At 35.5% G+C, this 27,099-nt stretch overlaps 1 protein-coding gene across 1 annotated transcript in view; it reads right to left on the bottom strand.

Moving 5' to 3' along the window:
• LOC107596588 (tensin-1-like) overlaps positions 1-27,099 on the bottom strand; it is a 188,870-nt gene that overhangs the window by 51,067 nt on the left and 110,704 nt on the right. The window contains exons 6-13 of the mRNA XM_016287344.1: positions 16,705-16,754; positions 12,911-13,082; positions 12,623-12,673; positions 12,404-12,526; positions 10,026-10,090; positions 8,285-8,368; positions 5,028-5,140; positions 2,195-2,255 (exon numbers count right to left, since the gene is read on the bottom strand). Coding sequence (XP_016142830.1) covers positions 2,195-2,255; positions 5,028-5,140; positions 8,285-8,368; positions 10,026-10,090; positions 12,404-12,526; positions 12,623-12,673; positions 12,911-13,082; positions 16,705-16,754 — 719 coding nt within the window. The remainder of the gene's footprint in view (positions 1-2,194; positions 2,256-5,027; positions 5,141-8,284; positions 8,369-10,025; positions 10,091-12,403; positions 12,527-12,622; positions 12,674-12,910; positions 13,083-16,704; positions 16,755-27,099) is intronic.

Here is a 27,099-nt window from a genome sequence, read left to right as displayed (position 1 = left end):
GGTTATTCCATATACGTAGTAAGGTTTCACAGAATAAAACAGAGCAAATAAAATGTAATGATATTAATAAAAACAGTACCACCAAAACAATCTAGTTCCTCAGAAACAGTTGTGGTTCCAACAAAGTGGTTGCCGAACAACACACAGAAGTAAACAAAGGTGTATGTTCATAGTGTAATTTACAACAGCTTCAAACGCAGCTTAACCAATCAGAATCAAGGACCGGAACTATCCGTTTTATAATGTATAATGTTCTTACATAATTGATATCATTACAGTGTTGTTTTAGACCCTACTGACTTATATTGTATGGACACAATTTTTTTTTTTTAAATACATAAAAAAAAAATTAATAATTGTAATTATTTTGGGGTGAACTATGCCTTTAAAATAATAAGATAATTTATCGCTATGAGTTCTTTAATCAGTAAAATCGATTCAATATTGGTGCTTTTTATCCATAATTTTATTATTATTATTTAAAAAAAAAATTATTTTCTTTTTTTCTATTTTTAATCAGCTGACCATTTGGAAACCTTTACATAGCACTGATTTGAGAATCAAGCTGCACGTCACTGTCTAGGGAGGATGGATTAATTTACACTACAAATGCGATGCGGTCACATGTGTTTCTAACTACCTCCGACTCTGGTTTCAATGATCAGATCACAAAACATTCTGGACCCCGTCTACACCTGTATTTAGCGCTGACCTCTTGTGATTGGATCACCCGAGACGTGTGTAATAGAGCAGCATGTTGTCAGTCTGACAGGGAGGCGTCAAAAGCAGCGGGAGTCGAGACGGACCCCTGAAACCTGCCTTCAACACCTCCGGCAGTCGCTGACAAACGGCCAACAGTCATGTCAGCTTACCTCCTTTGGACTCGAAGTTTGGGATCCCGTGCATGATGACGTGGTGCAGAAACAGGGGCTTGTTGTTGATCTTGATGCGGCCGGAGAGCAGACCGCTGAAATACTGCACATACCTACAGCAAAACAAAAGATTATCACAAATAACAGAAGCAAAACAAATTAGTGGAACACACTACACACAAGATTACAGACAGCTGGGGAGGATTGAGATACGAAGAGTCTGTAACAGGGGTATCAAATTACTATTATTTCTGTATCAAGTAATTTAAAAAAATTATAATCAATAATAATTAAAGCAATCAGAACGATAAATGTACAGTATGATGGCATTCCCAAAAGTGCATGTATTCATGTCCTAGGCTTTGAGATCATCCTTTTTATGCTTTCTCTGATAAATACAAAAAAAGTAAATAAAATACAAAAACTATGAAAAAATAAAAAACACAATATATAAAATATGCATATCTAAAAACTTACAGTATATAAAATATAATGATATAATGATATGAAATATAATAAAAGTTTACAATAAGTAGTTATATTATATATAGTTATAATATAAGTAGTTTTATATTATAAAATATACAATTTTACAAGTTTCAGTTTGTTAACATTAGTTATGACATTAGCATTAATGAATAAACTACAAATATGTTTAAAGCATTTATTAATCTAGGTTGATGTTAATTTCTAAATATACTATAATATAATAAAAATGTACAATAAGTAATAATATGATAATATATAATACAACAAGTTTTCATTTGCTAGCATTTATAAAGGCATTAGCATTAACGCATGAACTAACAATACTTTACAGTATTTATTATTATAGGTTAATGTTGATTTCTGCATTTACTTATACACTTTTAAAAAATGTAACATTGTATAAATTAACATAAGTTACCGTTAACATTTGAACCATATTGTAATGTGTTACCACGAACAGTATATGCTTACAAAAATAAGTATATCTAGAAAAATAATAATATTTCATATTTACTGTATTTTTACTATTTTTAAATAAGCTACCATTTTCAACAGCATATTAGTTTTGCTGCATAAAACCTTCATAAAATCTTGAGATTTTAATGGTACTGCCATTGACTACTGAAAAAAAAAAAAGTTTAGAAAACACAGATGCACCTGTTGTACAGTATAATCTCTGATGTATGGGAAAAGCACACGCTCCTCTGAGTGTGTGTGATTCAGAAACCCCCCCAGACACAGAGGGCCGCCTGTGATTGGACGTCTTGAAGGCCGGGCTATATGCCAGGGAAGCATGAGCAATACCGTGTAGGAAAACATGGGGTGTTTCTTACTAGATCCCAGATGTGTAGACGGGCTGCATAGCCTGGTAGATCTTGAGGAAAGGGCGGCAACCTGAGAAACCATGAGAGAAAGTGAAAGAGAACAAAGAAGGCGTTACTAGAGCTCTAGAAGTGGAGTATCTAAAGGGCTAATCACATCTTCCTTTTGGAGTCTCTATAACTCTCTCAGATCCTGTTCATATGCTTCTCTGAAGATATACAAGGCGAGAGTTTTTTATAATGTTTATAGAATGTTTACAGGTATTTACATGCATCTCAAATGTACTTCCTAAGAATACATGTGATTGGATTTTGTCGAAGAGAGTGTATGAGATATCATAACTACATGCATAATTTATTTAAGCTGGCCTTCTATTAAAGGTGGGGTAAGTGATTTCTGGTAGCCAATGTTGACATTGAAATCACCAAAACAAACACGCCCCTACCCCAAAAGGGTCTCACCCCTATTTTGTTAGCTCCGCCCCACACATACGTACGCAAACCAGGCAAAGATTAGTTCTGTGAAACAAAGCAAAACCAATGTTACACCATGTCTACACCGGACACGAGTGGCACGGCGCGACAATATACTATGGAACTCATTATAATCAGTGATGCTGTCTACACCATAGATACTGTATATATACATATCTATGGTCTACACTGGATGCAGCACGACACTACAAATCCCCGACAGAAAACTGCTGCTGCATTCTATTCATGATGTACTGACACAAATTTCAAATGTTTTTCAACGGTCACTTTGTCGTGTCCAGTGTACTAGACAGACTTTAGCGGTCGCGGCGCAGACATGGTGTTACTCACCTATCGAGAAGAAACAAAGCAACCTCGGTGTCCGATCGCAGGCCTTCCGCTCCTTGAGTACTCTCTAGCGCTGGAAAGCCGATCCAATATTTACATGGGTCCTACTTCTTGCCTTAAGCCTTCTTTTGTTCCTCAGACGTTTTCCTCTTTTGTTTTTTATCCGCCATCTCTATCTTTCTGTCGCTCAGCTCGGCTAATGTCCGTCCTGTGCACTGAACCCTCTCTCCTCCACATCATGAGTAGACACGCCCCTTACTGCTGATTGGCTACAAGTTTGTTTCGCTAGTCGGCCCGAATCAGTTTTCTAAAGCGTTTTTGAAAACTCGCTTACCCCACCTTTAATTAACTGAACTTTGTTGATATCACTCAAACGTAAGACAATGAATTTACTGTATATAGTTGTAATTGTGTTGATTGGATGGTTTTCTTTTAAAGTAATGGTTCTCAAATTTTGAAAGGTGGTGGACTACGAAAAATCATAACCACTTAAACCACTAACTAACTAAATAAATAAATAAATGTACTATTTCTGTATCCAAAGTAAATGAAAAAAAAGCAATAAGCCCAGTGAAGCCGTGGTTTACAGTAAATTTATAACAGCTAAGGGGGTTTCAGGCACTCCATTTCAGCGGCCATCTTTGAAACGCCTCTCGGGCATGCAAGTGCACCTCCTATCTCTTTGAATGGGGAAACATAAAATTCTCCAAAACTCTTCGCTAAGCTTACGATTAAGTTTCATATTTGAATTTACCAAAGAAATCTGACAACAACTGTGTCATAAATGGTGTTTCAAATAGCCAAATAGCGTTATAAAAAGCTTATTTTTCAGGCTAGATCAGCCAGTGGGCATGCGCAGTCCTAAGAGTACACACTGACTGTCTGACTGTTCCTATAGCAACCGGGACTTCTAATGGTAGCTGCAGTGATGCGCTGACTTTACCGATTAGCGATTGGCTCTTTCATTCAGAAGGCGGGCTTCCTGCAATTGAGCGGCCATATTGAGCATTGCATTATTCCCCATTCAAAACAATACGAGTGACACGTCTTGGCTATTCTATAGTCTTTGGCAATGCGCCTAACAATGCCACTTAGATGTTATAAATTCACTGTAAACCACGGCTTCACGGGGCTTATTGCTTTTATAAAACGGTTATTCCATATACGTAGTAAGGTTTCACAGAATAAAACAGAGCAAATAAAATGTAATGATATTAATAAAAACAGTACCACCAAAACAATCTAGTTCCTCAGAAACAGTTGTGGTTCCAACAAAGTGGTTGCCGAACAACACACAGAAGTAAACAAAGGTGTATGTTCATAGTGTAATTTACAACAGCTTCGAACGCAGCTTAACCAATCAGAATCAAGGACCGGAACTATCCGTTTTATAATGTATAATGTTCTTACATAATTGATATCATTACAGTGTTGTTTTAGACCCTACTGACTTATATTGTATGGACACAATTTTTTTTTTTTAAATACATAAAAAAAAAATTAATAATTGTAATTATTTTGGGGTGAACTATGCCTTTAAAATAATAAGATAATTTATCGCTATGAGTTCTTTAATCAGTAAAATCGATTCAATATTGGTGCTTTTTATCCATAATTTTATTATTATTATTTAAAAAAAAAATTATTTTCTTTTTTTCTATTTTTAATCAGCTGACCATTTGGAAACCTTTACATAGCACTGATTTGAGAATCAAGCTGCACGTCACTGTCTAGGGAGGATGGATTAATTTACACTACAAATGCGATGCGGTCACATGTGTTTCTAACTACCTCCGACTCTGGTTTCAATGATCAGATCACAAAACATTCTGGACCCCGTCTACACCTGTATTTAGCGCTGACCTCTTGTGATTGGATCACCCGAGACGTGTGTAATAGAGCAGCATGTTGTCAGTCTGACAGGGAGGCGTCAAAAGCAGCGGGAGTCGAGACGGACCCCTGAAACCTGCCTTCAACACCTCCGGCAGTCGCTGACAAACGGCCAACAGTCATGTCAGCTTACCTCCTTTGGACTCGAAGTTTGGGATCCCGTGCATGATGACGTGGTGCAGAAACAGGGGCTTGTTGTTGATCTTGATGCGGCCGGAGAGCAGACCGCTGAAATACTGCACATACCTACAGCAAAACAAAAGATTATCACAAATAACAGAAGCAAAACAAATTAGTGGAACACACTACACACAAGATTACAGACAGCTGGGGAGGATTGAGATACGAAGAGTCTGTAACAGGGGTATCAAATTACTATTATTTCTGTATCAAGTAATTTAAAAAAATTATAATCAATAATAATTAAAGCAATCAGAACGATAAATGTACAGTATGATGGCATTCCCAAAAGTGCATGTATTCATGTCCTAGGCTTTGAGATCATCCTTTTTATGCTTTCTCTGATAAATACAAAAAAAGTAAATAAAATACAAAAACTATGAAAAAATAAAAAACACAATATATAAAATATGCATATCTAAAAACTTACAGTATATAAAATATAATGATATAATGATATGAAATATAATAAAAGTTTACAATAAGTAGTTATATTATATATAGTTATAATATAAGTAGTTTTATATTATAAAATATACAATTTTACAAGTTTCAGTTTGTTAACATTAGTTATGACATTAGCATTAATGAATAAACTACAAATATGTTTAAAGCATTTATTAATCTAGGTTGATGTTAATTTCTAAATATACTATAATATAATAAAAATGTACAATAAGTAATAATATGATAATAATATATAATACAACAAGTTTTCATTGGCTAGCATTTATAAAGGCATTAGCATTAACGCATGAACTAACAATACTTTACAGTATTTATTATTATAGGTTAATGTTGATTTCTGCATATACTTATACACTTTTAAAAAATGTAACATTGTATAAATTAACATAAGTTACCGTTAACATTTGAACCATATTGTAATGTGTTACCACGAACAGTATATGCTTACAAAAATAAGTATATCTAGAAAAATAATAATATTTCATATTTACTGTATTTTTACTATTTTTAAATAAGCTACCATTTTCAACAGCATATTAGTTTTGCTGCATAAAACCTTCATAAAATCTTGAGATTTTAATGGTACTGCCATTGACTACTGAAAAAAAAAAAAGTTTAGAAAACACAGATGCACCTGTTGTACAGTATAATCTCGCGGAGTGTGTGAAAGTCTTAGGTTTCAAGCAAAAGACATATTCAGGAGAGTCATATTACATGACATACTACCTAAACTGTTGTGAAGACCATTTAGGGTCATGAGACATTTTGATCTGCAGTTGTTTCCAATCTCTTAGCACAGATGTTAGCTTTTATAAACAGGAAAAAGCATTTTTCTTCTTGAAGGTTGAGGCCGTGTCCCAGGAGAGGGACAGTGCATTTCTGCATCTTCCTTGCTGAACGCCCGAGGCCTGGTTTCCCATGAACATTCACTTGTTCCTAAGCTCCTCTATTCCAGAAGAGCAGAAATCTGCTTCTTTCCACCTGGAGCAAAGCCCTTACCATGACTCTGCCTTTCCATTTTCCATGAAGGGAGCGCAAGTATGTGCCCCAATGAAATCTAGTTTTAATGAAGCCTGAAGTGCCAGTCCTTCCATACACAGATGGAATGCCTGATTCTGTAAAAGCAGCACATCCGTGGCCAAGTGTTCCCTTATGAGCCATAAATGTGTACTGAAGCACAAAGCGTATGTACACTTATATCAGCACCTTTGGGTTTGAAACTGTACAATGGAGTTCAAAAATCTGTGAAACTACTGGTGAAAATATTTATATTGTACATTCTTTTTTTAATATATCATTTTTCCATTCACAATCAGCATTGCGATCTTGCATCAATGGAAGCGAGAACATCTGACTGTCTAAGCAAAGAGTCATATGATCATTGCCACTTATTTTGCTTATTTGATTAGTGACCTAATAATAGTGCAGAGTATAAAATATTCCTTTTTGCACATAATTCATAATTATCCTTGTTTAGAAATGTTTAAACTACCAAGTTTGGTCTTGTTTTTGACTCCACTGTACATATAAAGCTAAACAGCAGAATAGATGACACTCGCAACCACTTACGTCTAATTATAACTCAGGAAATAACAACACAAATGGCCAGCATCCCAAACATGGCCTTCCAGCGTCTCTCCACCACATATTTATGAAATTATCATTCTTTAGGAATTCTGACATACATATCTTCCACAACTAGTATGTGCAGATTTGAGCGTTTGAGAAACGAGGATGAATTTGGCAAGATAAAAGCCTCCCAGTGTAAATTATTAATTACCTACTAAAGAAAAATATACAAAAATACATATATATTTATGCAGACACGCATACTTACCATGCAAAGTCTGGGGTCAGCTTGATTTTTTTGTTTTTGAAAGAAGTATCTTATGCTCACCAGTGCTGCATTTGTTTAATCAAAAGTACAGTAAAAATTTTGAAATATTATTACAACTTAAAATATTTGTCAAATGTTTGTAAAATGTAATTTATACCTGTGATGCAAAGCTGAATTTTCAGCATCATTACTCCAGTCTTTAGTGTCATATGATCCTTCTGAAATCTTTCTAATAGCTGCTCAACAAACATTTTTTTAATTTTTGTTGAAACAATGAAACATTTTTAAGGATTCTTTGATGAATAGGAAGTTTAAAAGAACAGCATTACTTTTAAAATAGAAATCGTAACGTTATAAATGTCTTTGTTATCATGCTTGATCAATTTAATGTGCCCTTGTAAAATAATTCATTTTTCACTGACCCCAACATTTTGAATCATAGTATACTATGTATGCCTATATAAATGTACGCCTTACTATTTTTGTTAGTAGTACAAAAAAAAATGTTGCAGTGAGTTGTAATGCAACTGCAGCAATAATTTGAACACATCTGATCTGAGACCAGTTGTAGTGAAAGATATATAATTTGCATGTACAATAGTGGCGGTCCTGAGGCCAGATCAGACATGAGGTGCTTCGAAAACCTTGGAGAGATTACGCAACATCAAGAAGTGATGATAGAATGAGATACCACACTGCCATAGGGTATGGTTAGATAAACAACACATAACCTAACTCACCCTAACAAACCTATACAGGCATCGTTTGCATGTTTAGGGCTGTGTTATCAGGAGGGTGAAGCTCATAAATCTGAACAATGGCTGAAGCTGAACGCTCACAATGAGGGTCAAACTCATAAAGCACAAAGATAAGAGGTCAGATGGGGAAAACAAAGCACCACTGACCTTCTCTGGGAGGGTTGACCCACAGGAAGCACTTTATCTTCATAAAAGCGCTTCATGGCGAACCTGTCCAGAGCCTGGTCTGCACTGCAGAGGCAAAGGAAACACACATTATTGTAAACGCTAAAAAAAAAAAAAAAAAAAAAAAACTTTCATAATAAGCATCTTTGTCTTGTTTTCCAGGAAAAGTATTTAAATGTGCTTCTTGAATTTACTGGAAGCTTTTAATTAATTAAGTAATTAGTTAATTAATTTGTTACATTTATATAGCGCTTTTCTGGGCACTCAAAGCGCTTTACGTGGAAGGGGAGGAATCTCCTCATCCACCACCAGTGTGCAGCATCCAGCTGGATGATGCGACAGCAGCCATATTGTGGCAAAATGCCCACCACACACCTGCTCATTGGTGGAGAGGAGACAAAGTGATGTGCTTCTTGAATTTACTGGAAGCTTTTAATTAATTAAGTAATTAGTTAATTAATTTGTTACATTTATATAGCGCTTTTCTGGGCACTCAAAGCGCTTTACGTGGAAGGGGAGGAATCTCCTCATCCACCACCAGTGTGCAGCATCCAGCTGGATGATGCAACAGCAGCCATATTGTGGCAAAATGCCCACCACACACCAGCTCATTGGTGGAGAGGAGACAAAGTGATGAAGCCAATCAGCAGATACGGGGATGGTTGAAAGGCCATGATGGTCAGAGGCCATCAGGATTGATTTCAAGATTTTATTGTTTGTTTTTAAGATTTTAAATGGGTTGGCGGCGCCTGCTTATTTATCAGAGCTTTTACATGTCCACACTCCTGTTAAAGCGCTGAGGTCGTCCAATCAGGTGCTCCTCGATGTTCCGAGAGCCAGGTTAAAAAATAAAGGTGACCGAGCTTTTTCAGTGGTGGCACCTAATTTGTGGAATAGTTTACCTGTACACATAAGAACTGAATTTTTAAGTCATTACTTAAGACACACCTGTATTCCTTGGCTTTTATTTCGAGCTGAGCTGAGACATTGTGATGCTTTTACTGTATTTGTCTTGTTTGTGTGTGTGCGTTTTTCCAGACATTGTTAAGCACTTTGGTCAACCATGGTTGTTTTTAAATGTGCTATATACATAAAATTGAACTGAACTGAAGAGGCCAATGGGCGAATTTGGCCAGGATGCCGGGGTTACACCCCTACACTTTTTCAAAGGACATCCTGGGATTTTTAATGACCACAGAGAGTCAGGACCTCGGTTTAATGTCTCATCTGAAGGACGGTGCTTTTTACAGTATAGTGTCACTATACTGGGGTGTTAGGACCCACACAGACCACAGGGTGAGCACCCTCTGCTGGCCTCCCAAGCAACTCTTCTAGCAGCAACCTAGTTTTCTCAGGAGGTCTCTCCTCCAGGTACTGACCAGGCTCAACCCTGCTTAGCTTCAGTGGGCAACCAGTCTTAGGCTACAGGGTGATATGGCTGCTGGACACATATTTTTGTTATCCATAAAATAGACTGAATAGACATGAATACACTTTTTGCATCAGGGATGAATTTGATCAGTACTTAATTTGAGTCTTGAGACAAATCCGCCTTTGTAAAGTGATGCGATTTGGCAGTTGTTTTTCCCGCTGGCACCCACTCATGTGTTACCTAACGCATGGCCGGTCTTGTGATGTGGGATTAAGGTCTTTCCATAATAAGCGCTCAGAGGAGCATCTTTAATTCAATAAACACAGACAGCACTCTGTCTACACGTCTTACCTCGCTGATATGTTGCTGTAATGCATGTACGCAGCCACAACTACCCCCGTTCGACCTCGGTTTCCCTGCAGGATGAGAGGAAGATGGGATTATCAATGAATGCAATACATTATTTCATGCCTCCATTATTATTATTTAATCCATTTTTTATTTTTTTTTAATCCATTTTTCAAATGTAAATCATATTAGTTTGTTTATTTTTATACATCTTACAATTAAGTGAACGTCTAACATGAAAAATGTACCGTTTATTTATATATTTATTACATTTTTATAATCAAACGGATACAAACAAAGCACATTTCTCAAGAATCAAGATTTAATACATTTACATGTCAATATAATATTTTTATAGTTTTTTTCTGTCCTAAAGATTTTTTTTTTTAACCCTGTTAGTTATTTGTAAAAGCCTTTAAAAGGAAGTGGCATCATCTTTTGTTGGGAAAACAGTAGCACAAATATTAGCAATTGATAAATTATGAGATGTTTTGTGGTATAAATTAGTATTACAAATCAAAACATTAAATTGTGTTGTGTGCAAACTTTAAATTAAATTAGTATGTATAAAAATATAAAAAAACATTATTTATTATTTATATCATATGAATGACAGCATATAAAAAACATTTTGTTAATTAAAATAAAATAAAATAAACTTAAACTTTATTTCAGTTAGTTTCCAAGGAAGCATTTCAAATTTTCAATTAGTTTAAGTTGAAGAACTAAAATTATTAAAACTGAAAAGAACAAAACTAAAACTGTAATTTAAAAAAATGTAAATACATAAAACGAAATAGTTAAGTATGTCTAATAAAACCAACAAAAAAACTAAACTAAATTTCTAAAACTAAACTACATTTGAAAATGTAAATGGAATATATCAAAATAAAATACTATAATGCTACATTATGTTCTAATACTAATGTAACACTGTTCCAGAGTTCAAAAGGTACTTCAGAGCACAAATGACCAAAACGTCACGATACATCAGGTCAGCAAAGAACTTAAAACAAACTATTTCATGTATGGTTTGAGCCATTTTAAACACACAGTTGTGTTCTTTCTGAATGAGTGAACATTTCCACCATCAAGCCATTGCCTCATGTTTCCACTGTTACAAAGAACAACACAAGCTGCCATAACAATGCAGTGTTTATGGTTTCCTGTTAAAAAGGCAGCATATTTGCGTTAAGACATCTCTGGCCCTTTATAAATCCAGATCACAACCTCTCTTGGCACTTCTTAAAGCTCTCACGGAGCTCTAGTAATGGGTAAGATGCGTCTTGAGGGTGTGGAAAGAGTCGGGTCTGTTTGCGAGCCATTGAGAAGGTAACCCACAAACTCCACAAGAGGCTGTTTTTCTGACGTTTATACTCACGGACAGAATCCCTTTCATTAGCGAGGCACTTAACGATACCGCTATCCACAAAAACAACAAGAAAAAATTTACAATCTAACTTTAAAACGTGTTCTCATAATTCTAATGTTTGTAAGTGGTAACCAGCTATGTGACATAACCAGATCAGAAGGATACATTCAAATGAATTCTTTAAGAAAACAGATTTGCTTGAACCTCAAGACAGGGTCAGGCAAAGGCTTTCAAAACAATGGCCAAGTATTAACTCTACAAGTAAAATCAGGCATGTTTTCTTACATAAAGACATTGCAATTGCATCATAAATCACACTGTCCAGACCACCATGACCTTTAATGACCCCACACCGTCCCAGTTTATTAAGAGCTGCCTTAGAATGCCATCTACTGACAAACCAATATGGCTGTTATTTACAGTAACTACAATGTGCAGATGAAAAAATTATTAGGCAAACACAACACTACGGCTCCGTTTCAAAACCTAGTGAGCTGTCCTGCTGGCTACTGCCTAGGGAACATCATAACACGCATCAAGCCTCATAAGATTCAAATCACAATGGATTTCAATAGAGTCAGCATGTTGCTAAACTAACAACACAATATTTTAATAAGCATTCAAAAAAACTTGTCTCTTATTAGAATAGCAATTTACTTATCTTTACTGATAGTTTTTTATTATTAAATTAAATAAATAGGCCTACTATAAATACAATTTTTTATGTAAAATATATATTTACATTTATGTATAAATTAGATTAAGCGATTGTCTGTAAATATAGATATTTATATTTTAATATAATATATTTAATATTACAATATAATATAATATTTATTTTAGTGATTTTTGGAGCAGCTTTCGTATCAGTAGCGCACTTATAAAATCTTAAATCCCATCTGACTAGGTTTTTTTTACATACTGCGCGACATTGTGACGTTTGTTGCTAGTGTTACCAAAAAACATGTCTCCCATTCCTAAAACAGAAAAAGCACAAATTAAACAGTACCTTATTGTGTAAGACCACCACATTGTGACTGTCAGCGTTCATCCAAGTGTCCATGGCTTTGCAGATGCTGCAGATCTTATCCAGGGCTGGAGCATGATGGTCCGGCCAGCCAAAATCCAGCACCTTACGCAAACAAACACATCGGCGCGTGAATAAGAACAAAGGAACAAACATCTCCACATTAGATAACATTAAAAAGTGAAAGTAAATACTACTTACTTTGGGATTCAGCTTGGAGATATCATAGCGCTTTTCACTGAGGTTGAAGAGCTGAAAAAAAAAAAAACATTTTTAAGTTAATAAAAATAATAAAACCAGAAATAAATATATATCTTAATTTAATAATAAAAATATATATAAGTATAATAATGAAAATAAAGTTACAAATAAATTATATGAATATAAAGGTTTGAATTATTATTTTTTTTTTTCCAAAGTCTGTGATAGTATTGCAACTACTAATACACTTATTTTAGTACTCAAAGATATTGAGTTTTGAGGTCTTACCAAGTAGTTGTCCCCATGTTTGGAGCGTAGCATGGTGGCGACCTCCTTTATGTTAGCGCTGTAGCTCGGCTCTTCTACATTACTGGGGAAGCTCACAGAAATGATGCGCTCTGTGATGTAGACCAGGTCCACCTCATAGTTTTCCTCCATGGCCTGGATCAAACTCAAGCTCCTGCAAAAACCAGAAGATCAGAGAATGGATAGAGAACTTGCAGTTCAGTTTACAGTTCATGTCTACAACCCCTGGTGTGCAACGAAGGCAATTCACAACTCGAGCACGTCGAGCAAGTCTTGTGTCTCAGCACATGACATCATGAAATCATTTTTTTCCTGAAGAACGCCTCACCTCAAACATGTCAGCACTGAACAGTCTATTAAAGCATATCTGATGTTCAGTATGGCTTGAATAAAATATAGTGGGGAAAGATTGATCGCAGAGATAAACAAAGGAGATATGAAAATATCCTGCATTCCATGTGTGCAGCAGGGCAGACCAAGGAAAACAATTTGGTCACTGGTGAGGCGTAAGCCTGCCAAGGATGTAACCACAATCAGGACCCCATCTGTGACCTCACTCTCTCCTCAGGTCTGGATTTCAAGGCAATCAGAGAGAAGTAGAGCCATCTTTTAATCTATGGCTTTGTTTCAAAACCTAGTGAGATTCCTAAGTAGGCAGCATTTCAGTGTGCTCCCAAATTTGTTTTCCAAAAGGTAGAATGCATTGTGACAAGCTCTATTGCAATCAATATCTTAAAAGAAAACTAAATAAAATAAATAAATAAGATTAAAAAAAATAAATATAATAATATATATATATATATATAATGTGTCAATATTATTAGGCTTACATTTATTTATTATAAATATTATTATAAATAAATAGTATATTAATGTATTATTTATTTATTATATTTATCTATCTGTCTGTCAGTCTATCTATCATGTATTATATATTATGTATTATTACTATTATTATATTTCATATTAATATTAATTCAATACATGTTCAATATCCGTACCCACTGTATATATATATATATTTAATATTTGATTATTTATTTATATTATACAATATAATAATAATAATAATAATGTATTTTGTATTACTATTATGGTATTTATATATTCATTCAGTACATACTGTATGTTCTGTATAATGAAAAACAGACTCTCATCCAATAAATATGCATTTTTGTGTTTATTTTAGTTTTTATAGTTTACTTTTTTAACATTTACTTTGTTAGTTTTGCAACATGCTACCACCAAGCATTTTACTGAAATCAATGAGCTTGCTTAGGGTTCACTTGAATAGTGAGCAGTGCTATTTGTACAGTGTGCTGCCTTAAAAGCCAACAAGTAGGGAGCACAGAGTAAGGCAGCTCACTATGTTTTGGAAGAGAGCATACAAACCATGAGTAAATGAGGGCCAAAGTGTTTGAACTCGGGCAGACTAGCTTTTGGAAAGATACCTGTTGGTGAGGCCCATTTTTAGCCTTGAAAATCTGGAATCTGTCATGTTTTCTGGGCATTGCAGCCACAGTAAATCATGTAAATCCCTCCATGGCTGATTTTAATAGAAAAGCGGCTTGCATTCAGTGCATGCTGGATAAATAAATGTAAATAACACATGATTGTGAGTGGTACATGACATATAAACATTGTACTTGCACCACAGTCTGGGAAAACATGCACAACATTGCACAACTCTCAGGAGATTCTGGCTGATCTCAGTGTGTGGACAATACAAGGCATAGCAACCCCCTAAACAGTCCTTTAATGTTAAGGATTTCCCCCGATCCCACAATCATTTTGGAAGCCCAAAAGTTTTGTGCATTAATTCCCTTTTAAGCAAGCATATTCACCAAGCACAAATAATCCATCTTCACCAGGTTCTAAGTCTATTTGTCTATTACTTTCATACTAAAATCAGAAGTAGATATTCATTTAGGCCCCATCCACACGGAGACGCGTTTAGCTGTATATGCATAAATTGTGTATCGTATAGGCCTTTCGTCTAGACAGATCCGGCGTTTTGGGTGAGAGAAACCGATATTTTTTTAAACTTTAAATTTTTTTAAACTGGGTCCCAGAGTGGATAAATCTGAAAATGCAGCCCTTGCGTTTTCGTGTGGACAGTGAATCCGTATATTTTCTGAAACGATGACGTCATCAGCCCACGTCTCGCCCCTTGTCACCGCTACATCATGTAACAGCAACAAAAACATGAACAAACACTGAACGATTGTCTTTTTATTAACTAACATTAACACAGATTCATAAATGTATTGTTCCATGTTCGTTAGTATACCGCGCGCAAGGTATATGTGCATAGTCCAAGTCTTCTTCTCCATTTTTAGTGCATCTCTGCGGCAGAATTACAACACCACATGATGGTCTGGCATGTATACTACATTGTTTTGTGTCGGTTTCGTGGTTTCGTGCGGACGCAGATATTTCTTGAGACAAGGAGAAAAAAAAGATTGGATAGGGAAAGCTCTGGCTTCGTGTGGACGTAGCCTAAGTGATGATAAAATTATGGCAAAGGAGTAGATGATTTCAGGTTTGTGCATCTCAGATGCTTTTCATAGATTATGTGGGCATGTTTGCACTGTTACCTGATTTGCACATGTCCTGAGTTGAATGGTAGCTAAAACAACACAGATAGCGCATGCAAATAAAACAGCGCAATCAGCGGGTGCAATTCAGTCTCCAGAAATGAACCAGAGTACAGTATCTACTGCACAAACTCCATCTACCAATGAAAACAGGAATGCGCTTTTTGGCAGAAAAACAAAGGGTCCCAAGGGAGAGTTTCCCATAAAAAGAGACAAATAAAATAGCAGCCCATGTAAATAAAAAGCAAAAATTCCCCCTGGCTGAAATGGGCTATTTGTAGTGGTGAATTTCACAAAGCGTCTTCTCACAGCCTGGCATGAACACACCCAACAGCTGAGAGACATAAGACCATCGGAATGGATCAGAGATCTGTTACATAACGCAAGATTAATCTTTCATTTGATTTGATTATTCTTATCTTTTGGTTTGCATCCGTCGAGTTCCAAATAAAAAGAATAATAGAATAATCAAGTGAGATGAAGTACATTTGACTTGTGTAGAAGAATCCAAAAATAGCCATTACCACATTTTTTATGTAATATACTGTATAAACTTTGTTTTAGTTTACCTTCCATAAATACTGAGATATAAATGGTTACCATTGTATACAATGGCACAAACAAACCCAGGTTACCACTCTAAAATAAATATAGAGAAATAAATATATTTAGTATTTTTTTAGAAAGATAAACAATCCTAAAAGTTGTGTGATTTTTTTTTTTTTGCACTTTCAAAAAAAGTTTTTTTTTTTTCCACATAGCCTATTCCGTTGCATATATTCTTCATTTTCCTTATAGAAATTAATGCGTAAATATGGTAACAAGGATTTGTTTTCAGTGCCTCCTTTACTGCCTGTATCTATAGCAAACGCTCAAGCAAATCACTCAAGATAAACGTGCCGTTATTTATCTACTATACTGTATGTGGGAGAGAAGCCCTATTAGGACATCGTAACTTATCTCTGGAGATTGTGTAGATGCTTTAAAAAGTGTTTATTCATCGTACTCATAAACTGCAATAAAAAATGTGAGACTGATCCAAGCAGAGTCCAATGTCAACCGGTGCTGGATTTAGGAATGCTATGAAGATCCCTTGAGATGTTCACTATAGCAGCATATACAGCAACACATGAGATATTGACTGAACTGATTTCTGATGAAGACAAAGACATCTCTTACTTAGATGGCCTGCGTCGAGACTCCATGCTCTTGGAGGATTTGGTTGAGCCCTAAAAGAAAAGAAAATTCTAGTTAGGATCATGAAAATGTAGTTGAGTAAAGCCAGTGTATGAACTAGATTTATGCTTCCTGAAGGAAACAGTCAGACAAAAACAGAGGTAAAGTTTTAGGCCATCAGAGCCGATTTCCCATTGTTTTCTGTTGGTTAAACACAACGTTTTAAAAAAAAATCTGAAAAAGCACCTGCAGGGAGCTTCATGATCACATGTAACGAATTGCATGCTGCCGCGTGAAAAAATGTGCATCCTTAACGGCCACATCTGTATGAAAATCAATACAGTGCAACAGACACAACGTCTATGCACTGTAAATGTGCATTTACACTATCGCTCAAAAGTTTGGGATCAGTAAGACTTGTAATGTTTTTAAAGAAGTCTCTTCGGCTCATCAAGGCTGCATTTATTTGATCAAAAATACAGAAAAAAACAGTAATCTTGCAAAATGTTATTATAATTTAAAACAATGTTTTCGATTTTTAATATACTTTAAAATATAATTTATTTCTGTGATGCAAAGCTGAATTTTCAGCATCATTACTCCAGTCTTCAGTGTCACATGATCTTCAGAAATCATTCTAATATGCTGATTTATTATCAGTGCTGGAAACTGTTCTGCTGCTTAATATTTTTCTGGAACCCGTGATACTTTTTTGAATAAAAAGTTAAAAAGAAGAGCATTTATTTTAAATAGAAATATTTTCTAACACTATACACTACCGTTCAAAAGTTTGGGGTCAGTAAATTTTTATTCTTTCTGTTTTTGAAAGAAATTAAAACTTTTATTCAGCAAGGATGTGTTAAATTGATAAGAAGTGATAGCAAAGATGTATATTGTTAGAAAAGGTTTATATTTTGATTAAATGCTGTTCTTTTTAACTTTTTATTCATCAAATAATCCTGAAAAAGTATCGCAGTTTCCAAAAAAAAATATTTGGCAGCGCAACTGTTGCCAACATTGATAATTCTAATAAATCAGCATATTAGAATTATTGAATGACACTTTATACTGGAGTAATGGCTGATGGAAATTCAGCTTTGCATCACAGAAATAAATTATATTTTAAAGTATATTAAAATGGAAACCATTATTTTATAATGTAATAACATTTTGCAAGATTACTGTTTTTTTCTGTATTTTTGATCAAATAAATGCAGCCTTGATGAGCCGAAGAGACTTCTTTAAAAAACATTACAAGTCTTACTGATCCCAAACTTTTGAGTGGTAGTGTGCGTCTAAATACAGCTGCAAGACAAGATCGGAACTGCACACAGTTCTAAATGCCGAACATTCTATCAATGGAAGTCAATGGAAGATTCTCAAATATTAATCTTTATTCTATAAGCATACATTCTGAAAATCCATAATTTTTTAAATGGTTGATATAATGCTAATATATTCACAAAACAATTAAATGACCATAAAGTTGTACAACAAATAATTATATTATTTTTTCAAAATTCTATTCTATATTCTATATTCTATGTATATATATATATATATATATATATATATATATAGTTTGGAACTGACACAACATACAGCAAACTCTCTGTTTAGCCTATGCAGATAATCTCAAAATTACCAAATCTTTTTCAGCCTGGCTGATAATGTAGTCTATCACTAATAATGATCTCACAAATATGACAGTTTCCAGATGTTTTTAGCCCATTTCCTGTTTAAAAATGACCGTAAACCAGTTATCCTCAAGGGAGGTTCACTGTTCATCTCCAGAACTCAGGCTGTTCTACTGATTACACCAATGACGAGGCCATTTGTTTCAACAGTTACTTTTAGTTTGTGTTTATCTGTATGTAAAACTGTGTTGATACAGTCTGAAAAGAGCTGATGTGAGCGTGTAGGTCTGTATCTAACACTGAGCATGTCCTCTTAGCTGTATATACTGTAAATGCAATGACAGCTTGTGAAGTGAGGGATGAAATAAAATGGATTTCACACAGGAGACACTGAAAGGTGTGTCATCTATTCACTATACTTGGTTTAGTGTGGGTAGTGGAACAAAAACACACTTTTCACCTGTAAAATTACATTTAGAGGCTAAGAAAAGTCAAAGTGTTAATGGTCTCACAAAAGAAGGATAAGCCTTGAAAGATGCGTGGTTTACACTCACCAGCTAAATGACATACTAGTGCATGACTGACATGACTAAAAAGGAACAATGCTTACTAAGAAAACCCAGAATCCAACGTATAATTACACACAGTGCTGGGGCCTTTTCTAGAAACTGTATGGACTTCGCATGTGGTTTCCCATATGTAGCAGTCTTAGAATAGTATAGAACAACTTAAAGGAAATGAAATGATGTGAAAATTTCAAGTTCAAATGTCGCCAATAAGAAAACAACACACTGGGGTTTGAATCCGTGGAATTTGTTGGGAACTGGGAAATTGCTTAATGAGTATTGCCTAGCATAATATTTTAAAAGCAGTACATAAAAATTAATTTACTAAAGAAATTACCAAGAACATACTGTCTTAACAAAACCCATTTGGAATTTCATTTGGTTGAGAAAAGAAAATGCAAAGGGCATAGCAAAATTATTGTTGGTTTTCCTAAACCAATTTGCCATTGGTTAGCAAATAGATAGTCCCACCCCAAACGCTTGCAATTGGTCAATGCTGCAGTGTGGGACTGGTCAAGATCCAAAAACCAAAACCGTTAAAAATTGCACACACATCACCTAATTGCCAAGACTTTTCCAGGTCTGGAAATCACAAAACTAACCGTGGGAACCCTCAACAATTTATTTAATGAATTCTCTAATCACTTGAAGAAACAGTCCTCCTAAAACGAAATTCTGTCATGATTTACTCCTCATCATGTCATTCCAAACCTGTATGATATTTTTAAGAAAGTGTCAAGTGTTTTTGTCCACGCAATGAAAGTCAATGGGGTCCAAAACAACACTGACTCACATTGTACGCACAAAAACACCAATCTAAAATATATTGTTACCACAGAAGAAAGTAAGTCATACAGGTTTGAAACAACATGAGGGTGTTACAGAATTTTAACTGTTGGGTGAGATGTCCCTTTAAAGAGCATTCATATTAAAGTAAAATGTTCCCACAGCGTTCATTTCCTAAATAATTTTCCTTTCCAAGAATCCAGTGAAATCTATTACAATATTGTTTGCACTATTGTATAGTATTTAGAGCCTAATCGAGCTTTCAATGAACAGACTGTAAAAATCCATTAACACATTTTGTAGGGTAACACACTTTTGTGTGTATAGATTACTGGGCCAGGCCATTATGAACGATCATAAAACACAAGGAAATACAAATAAGCCATACTAAGAGAGACTGCCAAAGTTGCTCACTTATAGCCCGAGAAAGCCATTGTGACACACTCGAGTAAAACACCCTGGCATTGCAAACCCCCTCTATCCATCCATAGGGTCCACCTTCCATCTCTCGCCACACGGTGCCCGGCTCCAAAAACATTCCCTTAATCAGCCGATAATTGCGACCCCCAGAAGGACAGCCAAGAATGGGTGGGTGGGGGGTTGGAGAGGGTCTCAACCAGGCTTGATCAAAACCAGCTGGAAACGCTGCTTTCGAGCAGGCCCGACAAATGAACAATCAGAGAGCACAGGGACTAAAGTGAGGGAGAGCTTTGAGGAAAAAGTTGCCTACAAGACCTACAATCCAGAAAGGAGCAAAAGTTCGGTGGAAACCCGAAGGCCTACCTTGAACAGGTAACCCGTACTCCACCTCCAAGCATCGCGAAGGGAGGACAAACGCCTCCGTAGAGAGCCGCTGGGATTCATGGCTGGGAATTGGTCCCTTCTCCTCTCAGTCCCCTTTTCCTAAAGCGCGGCCCACGTTCCCAGCTCTATTTTGGTTCTGTGCTGTGCCGAAGATGCCGCATGCCTGGCGTCAAACTCAAGCGGACCGCAGCTTTCTTCCTTCTCCCACTCGCAGAGTTACTCTTTCCCTTGTTTTGTTCCCTCCCGCCTCCTTCTCCGGCCCCTCCCTTTTCCTCGGCACTTCTCCCCTCCCTCTTTCCCATGCTGTGTGTGTGTGTGCTGCTGCCACCCGCGTTTGTTTGGATCTTCGGTCTAGCCTTTGCTCCCTCTCCGGGTCACACACTCAGCAGCTGACTGGAGGAGATGATCATCCCGACCTCAATGCTTCAGCTATTCACAGTTGTGTCACCTCCAGTAAACCATGGCCTATCACCTCCTTTTCCACTAGAATACAAACGTATGGTTTTCTTTTTCATTTAAAGTGGTCAAATCAAGTTATGCATAGTTTTTATCCCTGAGGTCCACTTAGGATGCTAAAAATAGCCGTAATTTATTTTTCATGAGTGTTTTCCATCCTCTCGCTGACCTTGAAGCAAGCTATGTACTTTTGCTGCCATGTCTAAAAGAGATGTCTATGTAAACCTTCACTTTGCATGTGAAATGAACCCCTTTTACAGAATGTAATGGCGTTTCCATAGTTATCAACAACTGCAAATCTTACAAAGTATTATTATTATTTTAAATAACTACATAATGGCCTTTTACAGTCTTTGAATGCTATAAAGATTTTATTTCCCTACACTGAAAAAAAACATGTGTATGATTTACTTTGAAACAGTTTTCACTAAGAAACTGCTTATACATTTCAGAAATAATTACATAGAAATGACAAGTATGACAATTACATGTACCATTAAATTACATAAAATTTTGTCTGAAATAGTATTTTCTTGTAGCATTTTATATTTTCATTTAAAAAATGTGATGTACATTTATAATATTACACTTTGTGTTACACTAACTTGACATTAAATTACTGTATGAGTGATTCTAAGCTGAAGGAGGGACGGTACAGCTTTCTCTTGTCTGACCACTATAATCAATCTCTTGATATTTTTGTCCTCTTTTGGAAAGTCATTGAAATGCTGTTGTACTATTTCTACTGAAGCAAATGGGAACACAAAAATGTATATTTGTTCTAGTTTCCATTCAACACTATAGAAGTTCACCCAACTATGATGACTTCCACTTATGAGAACCCCAGAAATGTGAAAAGGGTCCATGAGATTCAATGATTTTCTGCACTCACACATTGGTTGCACATTTTCTGCCAAGTCTAATACAGATTTAACTGCCTTGTCTTTCAGCAAAAGTCTTTCCAAAAGCCTGCATCATATTGTGACACATTCACAAAACACATCTGCACTGAAATGTGCTGTGCACACTGTTAAATCCCATTTCGATTAGCTTCAAAGCATATATATATATATATATATATATATATATATATATAAATATTAGGGGTGACTGCGAATAGTCGACGATTCGATAGGAGGAGCCTGATTCGACTCCCAATTTCACAGTCGAGGAGTTATGATCATGCCATTTTGGCTATATGGGGATGCTCAAATGTCTGATTTTACATAGAACTACCGGTTTTCTCCCAGTAAGTTAATATACATAGTGCTGTAAATAAGAATCTGAAAAGAAAGAAGCTTTAAATAAACATTTTAATGTGCGTGAATAAATCCAACCACCCCTATAGATTCAAGTTTCGCTTTCCATAATCTGTGACCGACAGAGGAGCATCTCGGCGGCAGTGATTTAAAACTTTAACAAGGCTCAAATTGACACAGGCAGAGTGAAAGACTCGATTTTTTTTTATCAGGTAGGGTACAAGTGATTTCAAAACATTTCAACCAGTTTATATCGTGTATATATTATTTATCTCATATAAGATGCATTTGGTTGAGTTACGCTGCAGTAAAGCGCTTCATTGTAGTAAGTTACAACGGTGATTATCTCTTCAGCGCGCAGCGTGAGCAAGACAAACAACAATGCAGAATATTAATAACTATGACTGGGACTGTCATATACATAACATTATAATGAGAACACTATTATAATAAAACGCTGTGAATTTTTAGAGTTTAGTTGCTGTGTGTTTCTGCACGTTGTTGCGTGAAGAACGCGTCCATAAAAGGAGTTCATTCAGAGCCGCACAGACACATTCATGTGCATTCGGGGCATTTTGTGCAGATAGCTTATGAGTTGCAATTAACGTTATGTTGTATAAATTACGAAGCGTATACTATATGAGAAAAATCCCATTGATTAAACCCTGCTATCATATGCTTCATTCTACTGGTCATCTTCAGCGAGCGCAGCTCAAAACAGAAACGCAGAACATTAATAACTACTGTCATATACATAACGTTATAATGAGAGCACTATCGTAAAAAATGTTGTGAATTCTTAGGGTTTAATGTTAACTATCTTATAATCAAAACATAAAACATTATTTACCCCGTTTGTATCTGCAAGACGTCCGTTACACCTATATATATATATTAGTGCTGTCAAACGATTAATCACTATTAATTTCATCCAAAAGAAAAGTTTTTGTTTACATAATATATGTGTGTATACTGTGTATATTTATTATGTATATATAAATACACACACACACAGTATATATTTTGAAAATATTTCCATGTATTTATATTCATATAATTGATATTATATATATACATATTTTAAATATATAAACATAACATTTTTTCTTATATATATACATGCATGTGTGTGTATTTACACAGTACACACACAATATATTATATAAACAAAAACTTTTATGATGGATGATCGTGATTAATCGTTTAACAGCACTAATATATATATATATATATATACACATACATATGGAGAGTTCAGATGCAAAAGCTTCTAAATGCCATCTGAAATTTTCGTCTAAAATTAGCATTTTTATCAGGCTCCTACATTTATGTTCAGTTATTTCACTTTCATTGCATAGAAATATATATATATATATATATATATATATATATATATAAAATGTTGAGAACAAACATCAAAAACAGAATTTTATGAATCCTTTCTTTACTCTTGCGAGTTCTATTGTTTATAAATAAAATAATCTGTCCAACTTCCTCTATATTGTCTGCCGTGGCTGGATGAACCAAATTGTGAAACCTGAATAAGCGCTGTTGACGTGTAAATGTGGGAAGTTGTATGCTAATGCGATAATCGTTTTGACGTCATAATGTTGTAGAAGTTCAGAAACAATTTTTGCACATTTTTCTTCAATAAATGCTCTTTTTGTACTAGGAAGAAAGTTTTGAGTTCTCAGCATTACAGTATGCTTTCACAGTACAATGAACTCTTTATCTCAAAAGATGAGGAAAATGTGATTCCTCATAATATGACTCATCTAAATCAGAGCCAGAACGAATAATAAGTCCAATGGCTATACTCAAACCAGAGACACTTTCAAAATATCTCTATCACAGTCACTGCTTCAGAAGGAGAATTACGGTCTAAATGAGAAATGAGAGAAAAAGACAAACATGTTATCAAACTCTGTTTGAAAAATAAGCTCTGAACTAAAACGAAAAAGCACGCCACAGGAAGTCATATGACAAACTGAGATTCAAAGGGTTTGTTATTGTGAATCAAAGACGTCCGCAGAACCACAACTAAGAGATACCCTAGAGGTGAGGGTGGTGCACATCTCCCATGATGCCTCAAGAATGAGTAATACTGCCCGACACAGCTGCAAACACGCATTGCTCTAAACATCTAGAGAGCTATATTTCACATTATTTACAGAAATGCAAAATGCCAAGAATAACGTAGCATGATGAATGGCTAACAAGATATTTTAATTCACCGCAATATCCAATGGTTTGGCATCAGGAGCCTATAGAAATCAATCTGAAATAATAAAAAATGCAAAGGGGACCTAGAACACAATCACGTTGTGTTTAAGGTTGCTTGGTTAAGTCTCATGAGGGAGAAACTGGCTGTGATTTCAATTCAGCAACTAAAAGGTTTCTAAAACTGGGCAGGTTTCTAAAACAGTGTTTTGGGTGGCACATTTCTGTCCAATTGATTAGAGAGGGAGACCAATTTGTACATGGCATGTTAATTAACCACCCAAAATGACTTCCAGTCCGAAACGGCAACAACAATCAGCAGTGTATGGAGAGGATTAGGGGTTTATACACAACACACGTTTTTGCAATTGTATTGCAAATGTCCAGGGAAAATATTTTTACAAACTTTACTTGATGTGTAATCATCTTAAAATACTATGCACATGTCATTCAAAATAGCAAAATGTAATGCAATAGTCACAGATTTGACTACTTGAATCTACAATTAAAAAAAAAAAAATCTCTCTCTCTCTTTTTTTTTTTTTTTTTTTTTAAATGACTGTCTGTTCAAAATCCTGTTTGGAAAATGATACTTCCTTTCTCAAGCGAAGTAAGATCCAGAATTCTGGCAAATATTTTATGCTGATCTGTAAGTGAATCATTACACTGAATAAGCTGCATGGATGATGCGTTTTGACCGTGACAAACTCAATTTAAAGAGGACATTACACAAAGTTCCTACTCGCATATATAGTAGAAAATCACAAAGTCACAGCCAGTCCCACACAGAACATACGCATGTAGAAAATTCACCGATTACCGCAGAATTCAAACGGCAGTCATTCACACTTTAACGCATCCCAAACCCCTTACGTTTTTCATTTAATAAAAAAAATGTAGACTAATGTGTTACATTCAGCTACCAAGAATAAGTGAAATAATATACCACACCTGTTTTGTTAACACACCATTACAACTCTAAATAATGTACATTTTATATATTTAATATTTTAATAATTATATGAATTCACAATAAATTACATATAATATCATTATTTTTATTTGTAATATTTATCATTTATAATTCATTATTAATTAAGTAAATTAATAATGAATTATAAATTATAAATATTACAAATAAAAATAATAATATTGATAATTAATAATTAACAATATACTAATTATTAAGAGTGTTGCTTTGCTTGTCCCAGTGTAATTTTAGTATCACTGGTGTATTATATAGTTTTTGTTATTTTGAATTAGATTTCACTTTTATATTTTCGATTTCTGTTTTAAGCTCTTTTGTGTGTTTTGTCATTTTTATTTATTTTTATACATAGTTATACTTAAGTTTTACTTTGTTTAGTTTCAGTTATTGTAATACTAAAACTAAATGCTTTGGCACTTAGCTGAAATAAAATTCAAAAATAAAACTGATTTATTTAACTGTTTTTGTTTCAGTTAACAACAACAACCAAGGCTTGGCTGAGGGGAGAAAAATATCTGCAACCAGTCACTTGCAACAAAAAAAGTGAAAAGTGACGTGACATGTGGCCAAGTATGGTGACCCATACTTGAAATTAGTGCTCTGCATTTATCCCATCCAAAGTGCACACACACAGCAGTGAACACACACACACCATGAACACACACCCGGAGCAGTGGGCAGCCATGTTTATGCTGCGGCGCCCGGGGAGCAGTTGGGGGTTCGGTGCCTTGCTCAAGGGTCTCACCTCAGTCGTGGTATTGAAGGTGGGAGAGAGCGCTGTACATTCACTCCCCCCACCTACAATCCCTGCCGGTACGAGACTCGAACCCGCAACCTTTGGGTTACGAGTCCGACTCCAGCTCAATATTGTATCAATAAATAGATCAAATGATGTTTCAGAGGGATTATAAGAGTCTGTTTCTCTGTCCCTAAATCTCTGAACATACTCATGCTCATATGGATGGCTCCAAACGAAAGTCTGAATTTTATTTGGATCAAGGCAGTTAGTCATCCACAGCTGCGTCTGGTGTGAGTGATCTTCACCCAGGCATGAGGGGGGTGAGGAACGGGGTGGACGGAGGGGCTTCTGAGAGGGACTGAACACACATGCTTGAGCTACGACATCTCTTCCTCTGCTAATCAGTTAAAGTGACAGTTCACCCAAAAATGAACATTCTGTCATCGTTTATTCACCCTCATGTTGTTGAAAACCTTTCTTCTGTTGAACACAGAAGAAGATATTTGGAAGAATGCAGGTAACCAAACAGTCATTGACTTCCACAGTGTTTTTTTTTTCCCAATCTATGGAAGTCAATGGCTACTGTCAACTGTTTGATGATCAACATTCTTCAAAATAGCTTCTTTTATGTTCAGCAGAGGAAGAAACTCATACAGGTTTGGAACAACTTGAGGGCGAGTAAATAATGACTGAATTTACTTTTTAAGCGTACTGTCCCTTTAAAGCACATTCACTGGGCGGTCATTCTAGCCCCAGTGAGGCTGTGTTTAGCTAATCCAACCAATAATTTGAGCTTCAGCACTCCGTGAGGTTTAGACTGGTGAAGTTTAGACTACAGAAGCTGCATAGCAACAGTGTTCGCTAAAGACCTAAATATTTATATCTTCAAGCCGTTATTTCTGCAGCAATGTCAGTAATGACTTTACACTGTGTTCACACTGAC

The sequence above is a fragment of the Sinocyclocheilus grahami genome, unplaced genomic scaffold, assembly GCF_001515645.1.
Source record: "Sinocyclocheilus grahami isolate Dianchi unplaced genomic scaffold, SAMN03320097.WGS_v1.1 scaffold221.1, whole genome shotgun sequence".
NCBI lineage: Eukaryota > Metazoa > Chordata > Actinopteri > Cypriniformes > Cyprinidae > Sinocyclocheilus > Sinocyclocheilus grahami.
This window is presented reverse-complemented; position numbering and strand designations above follow the sequence as displayed.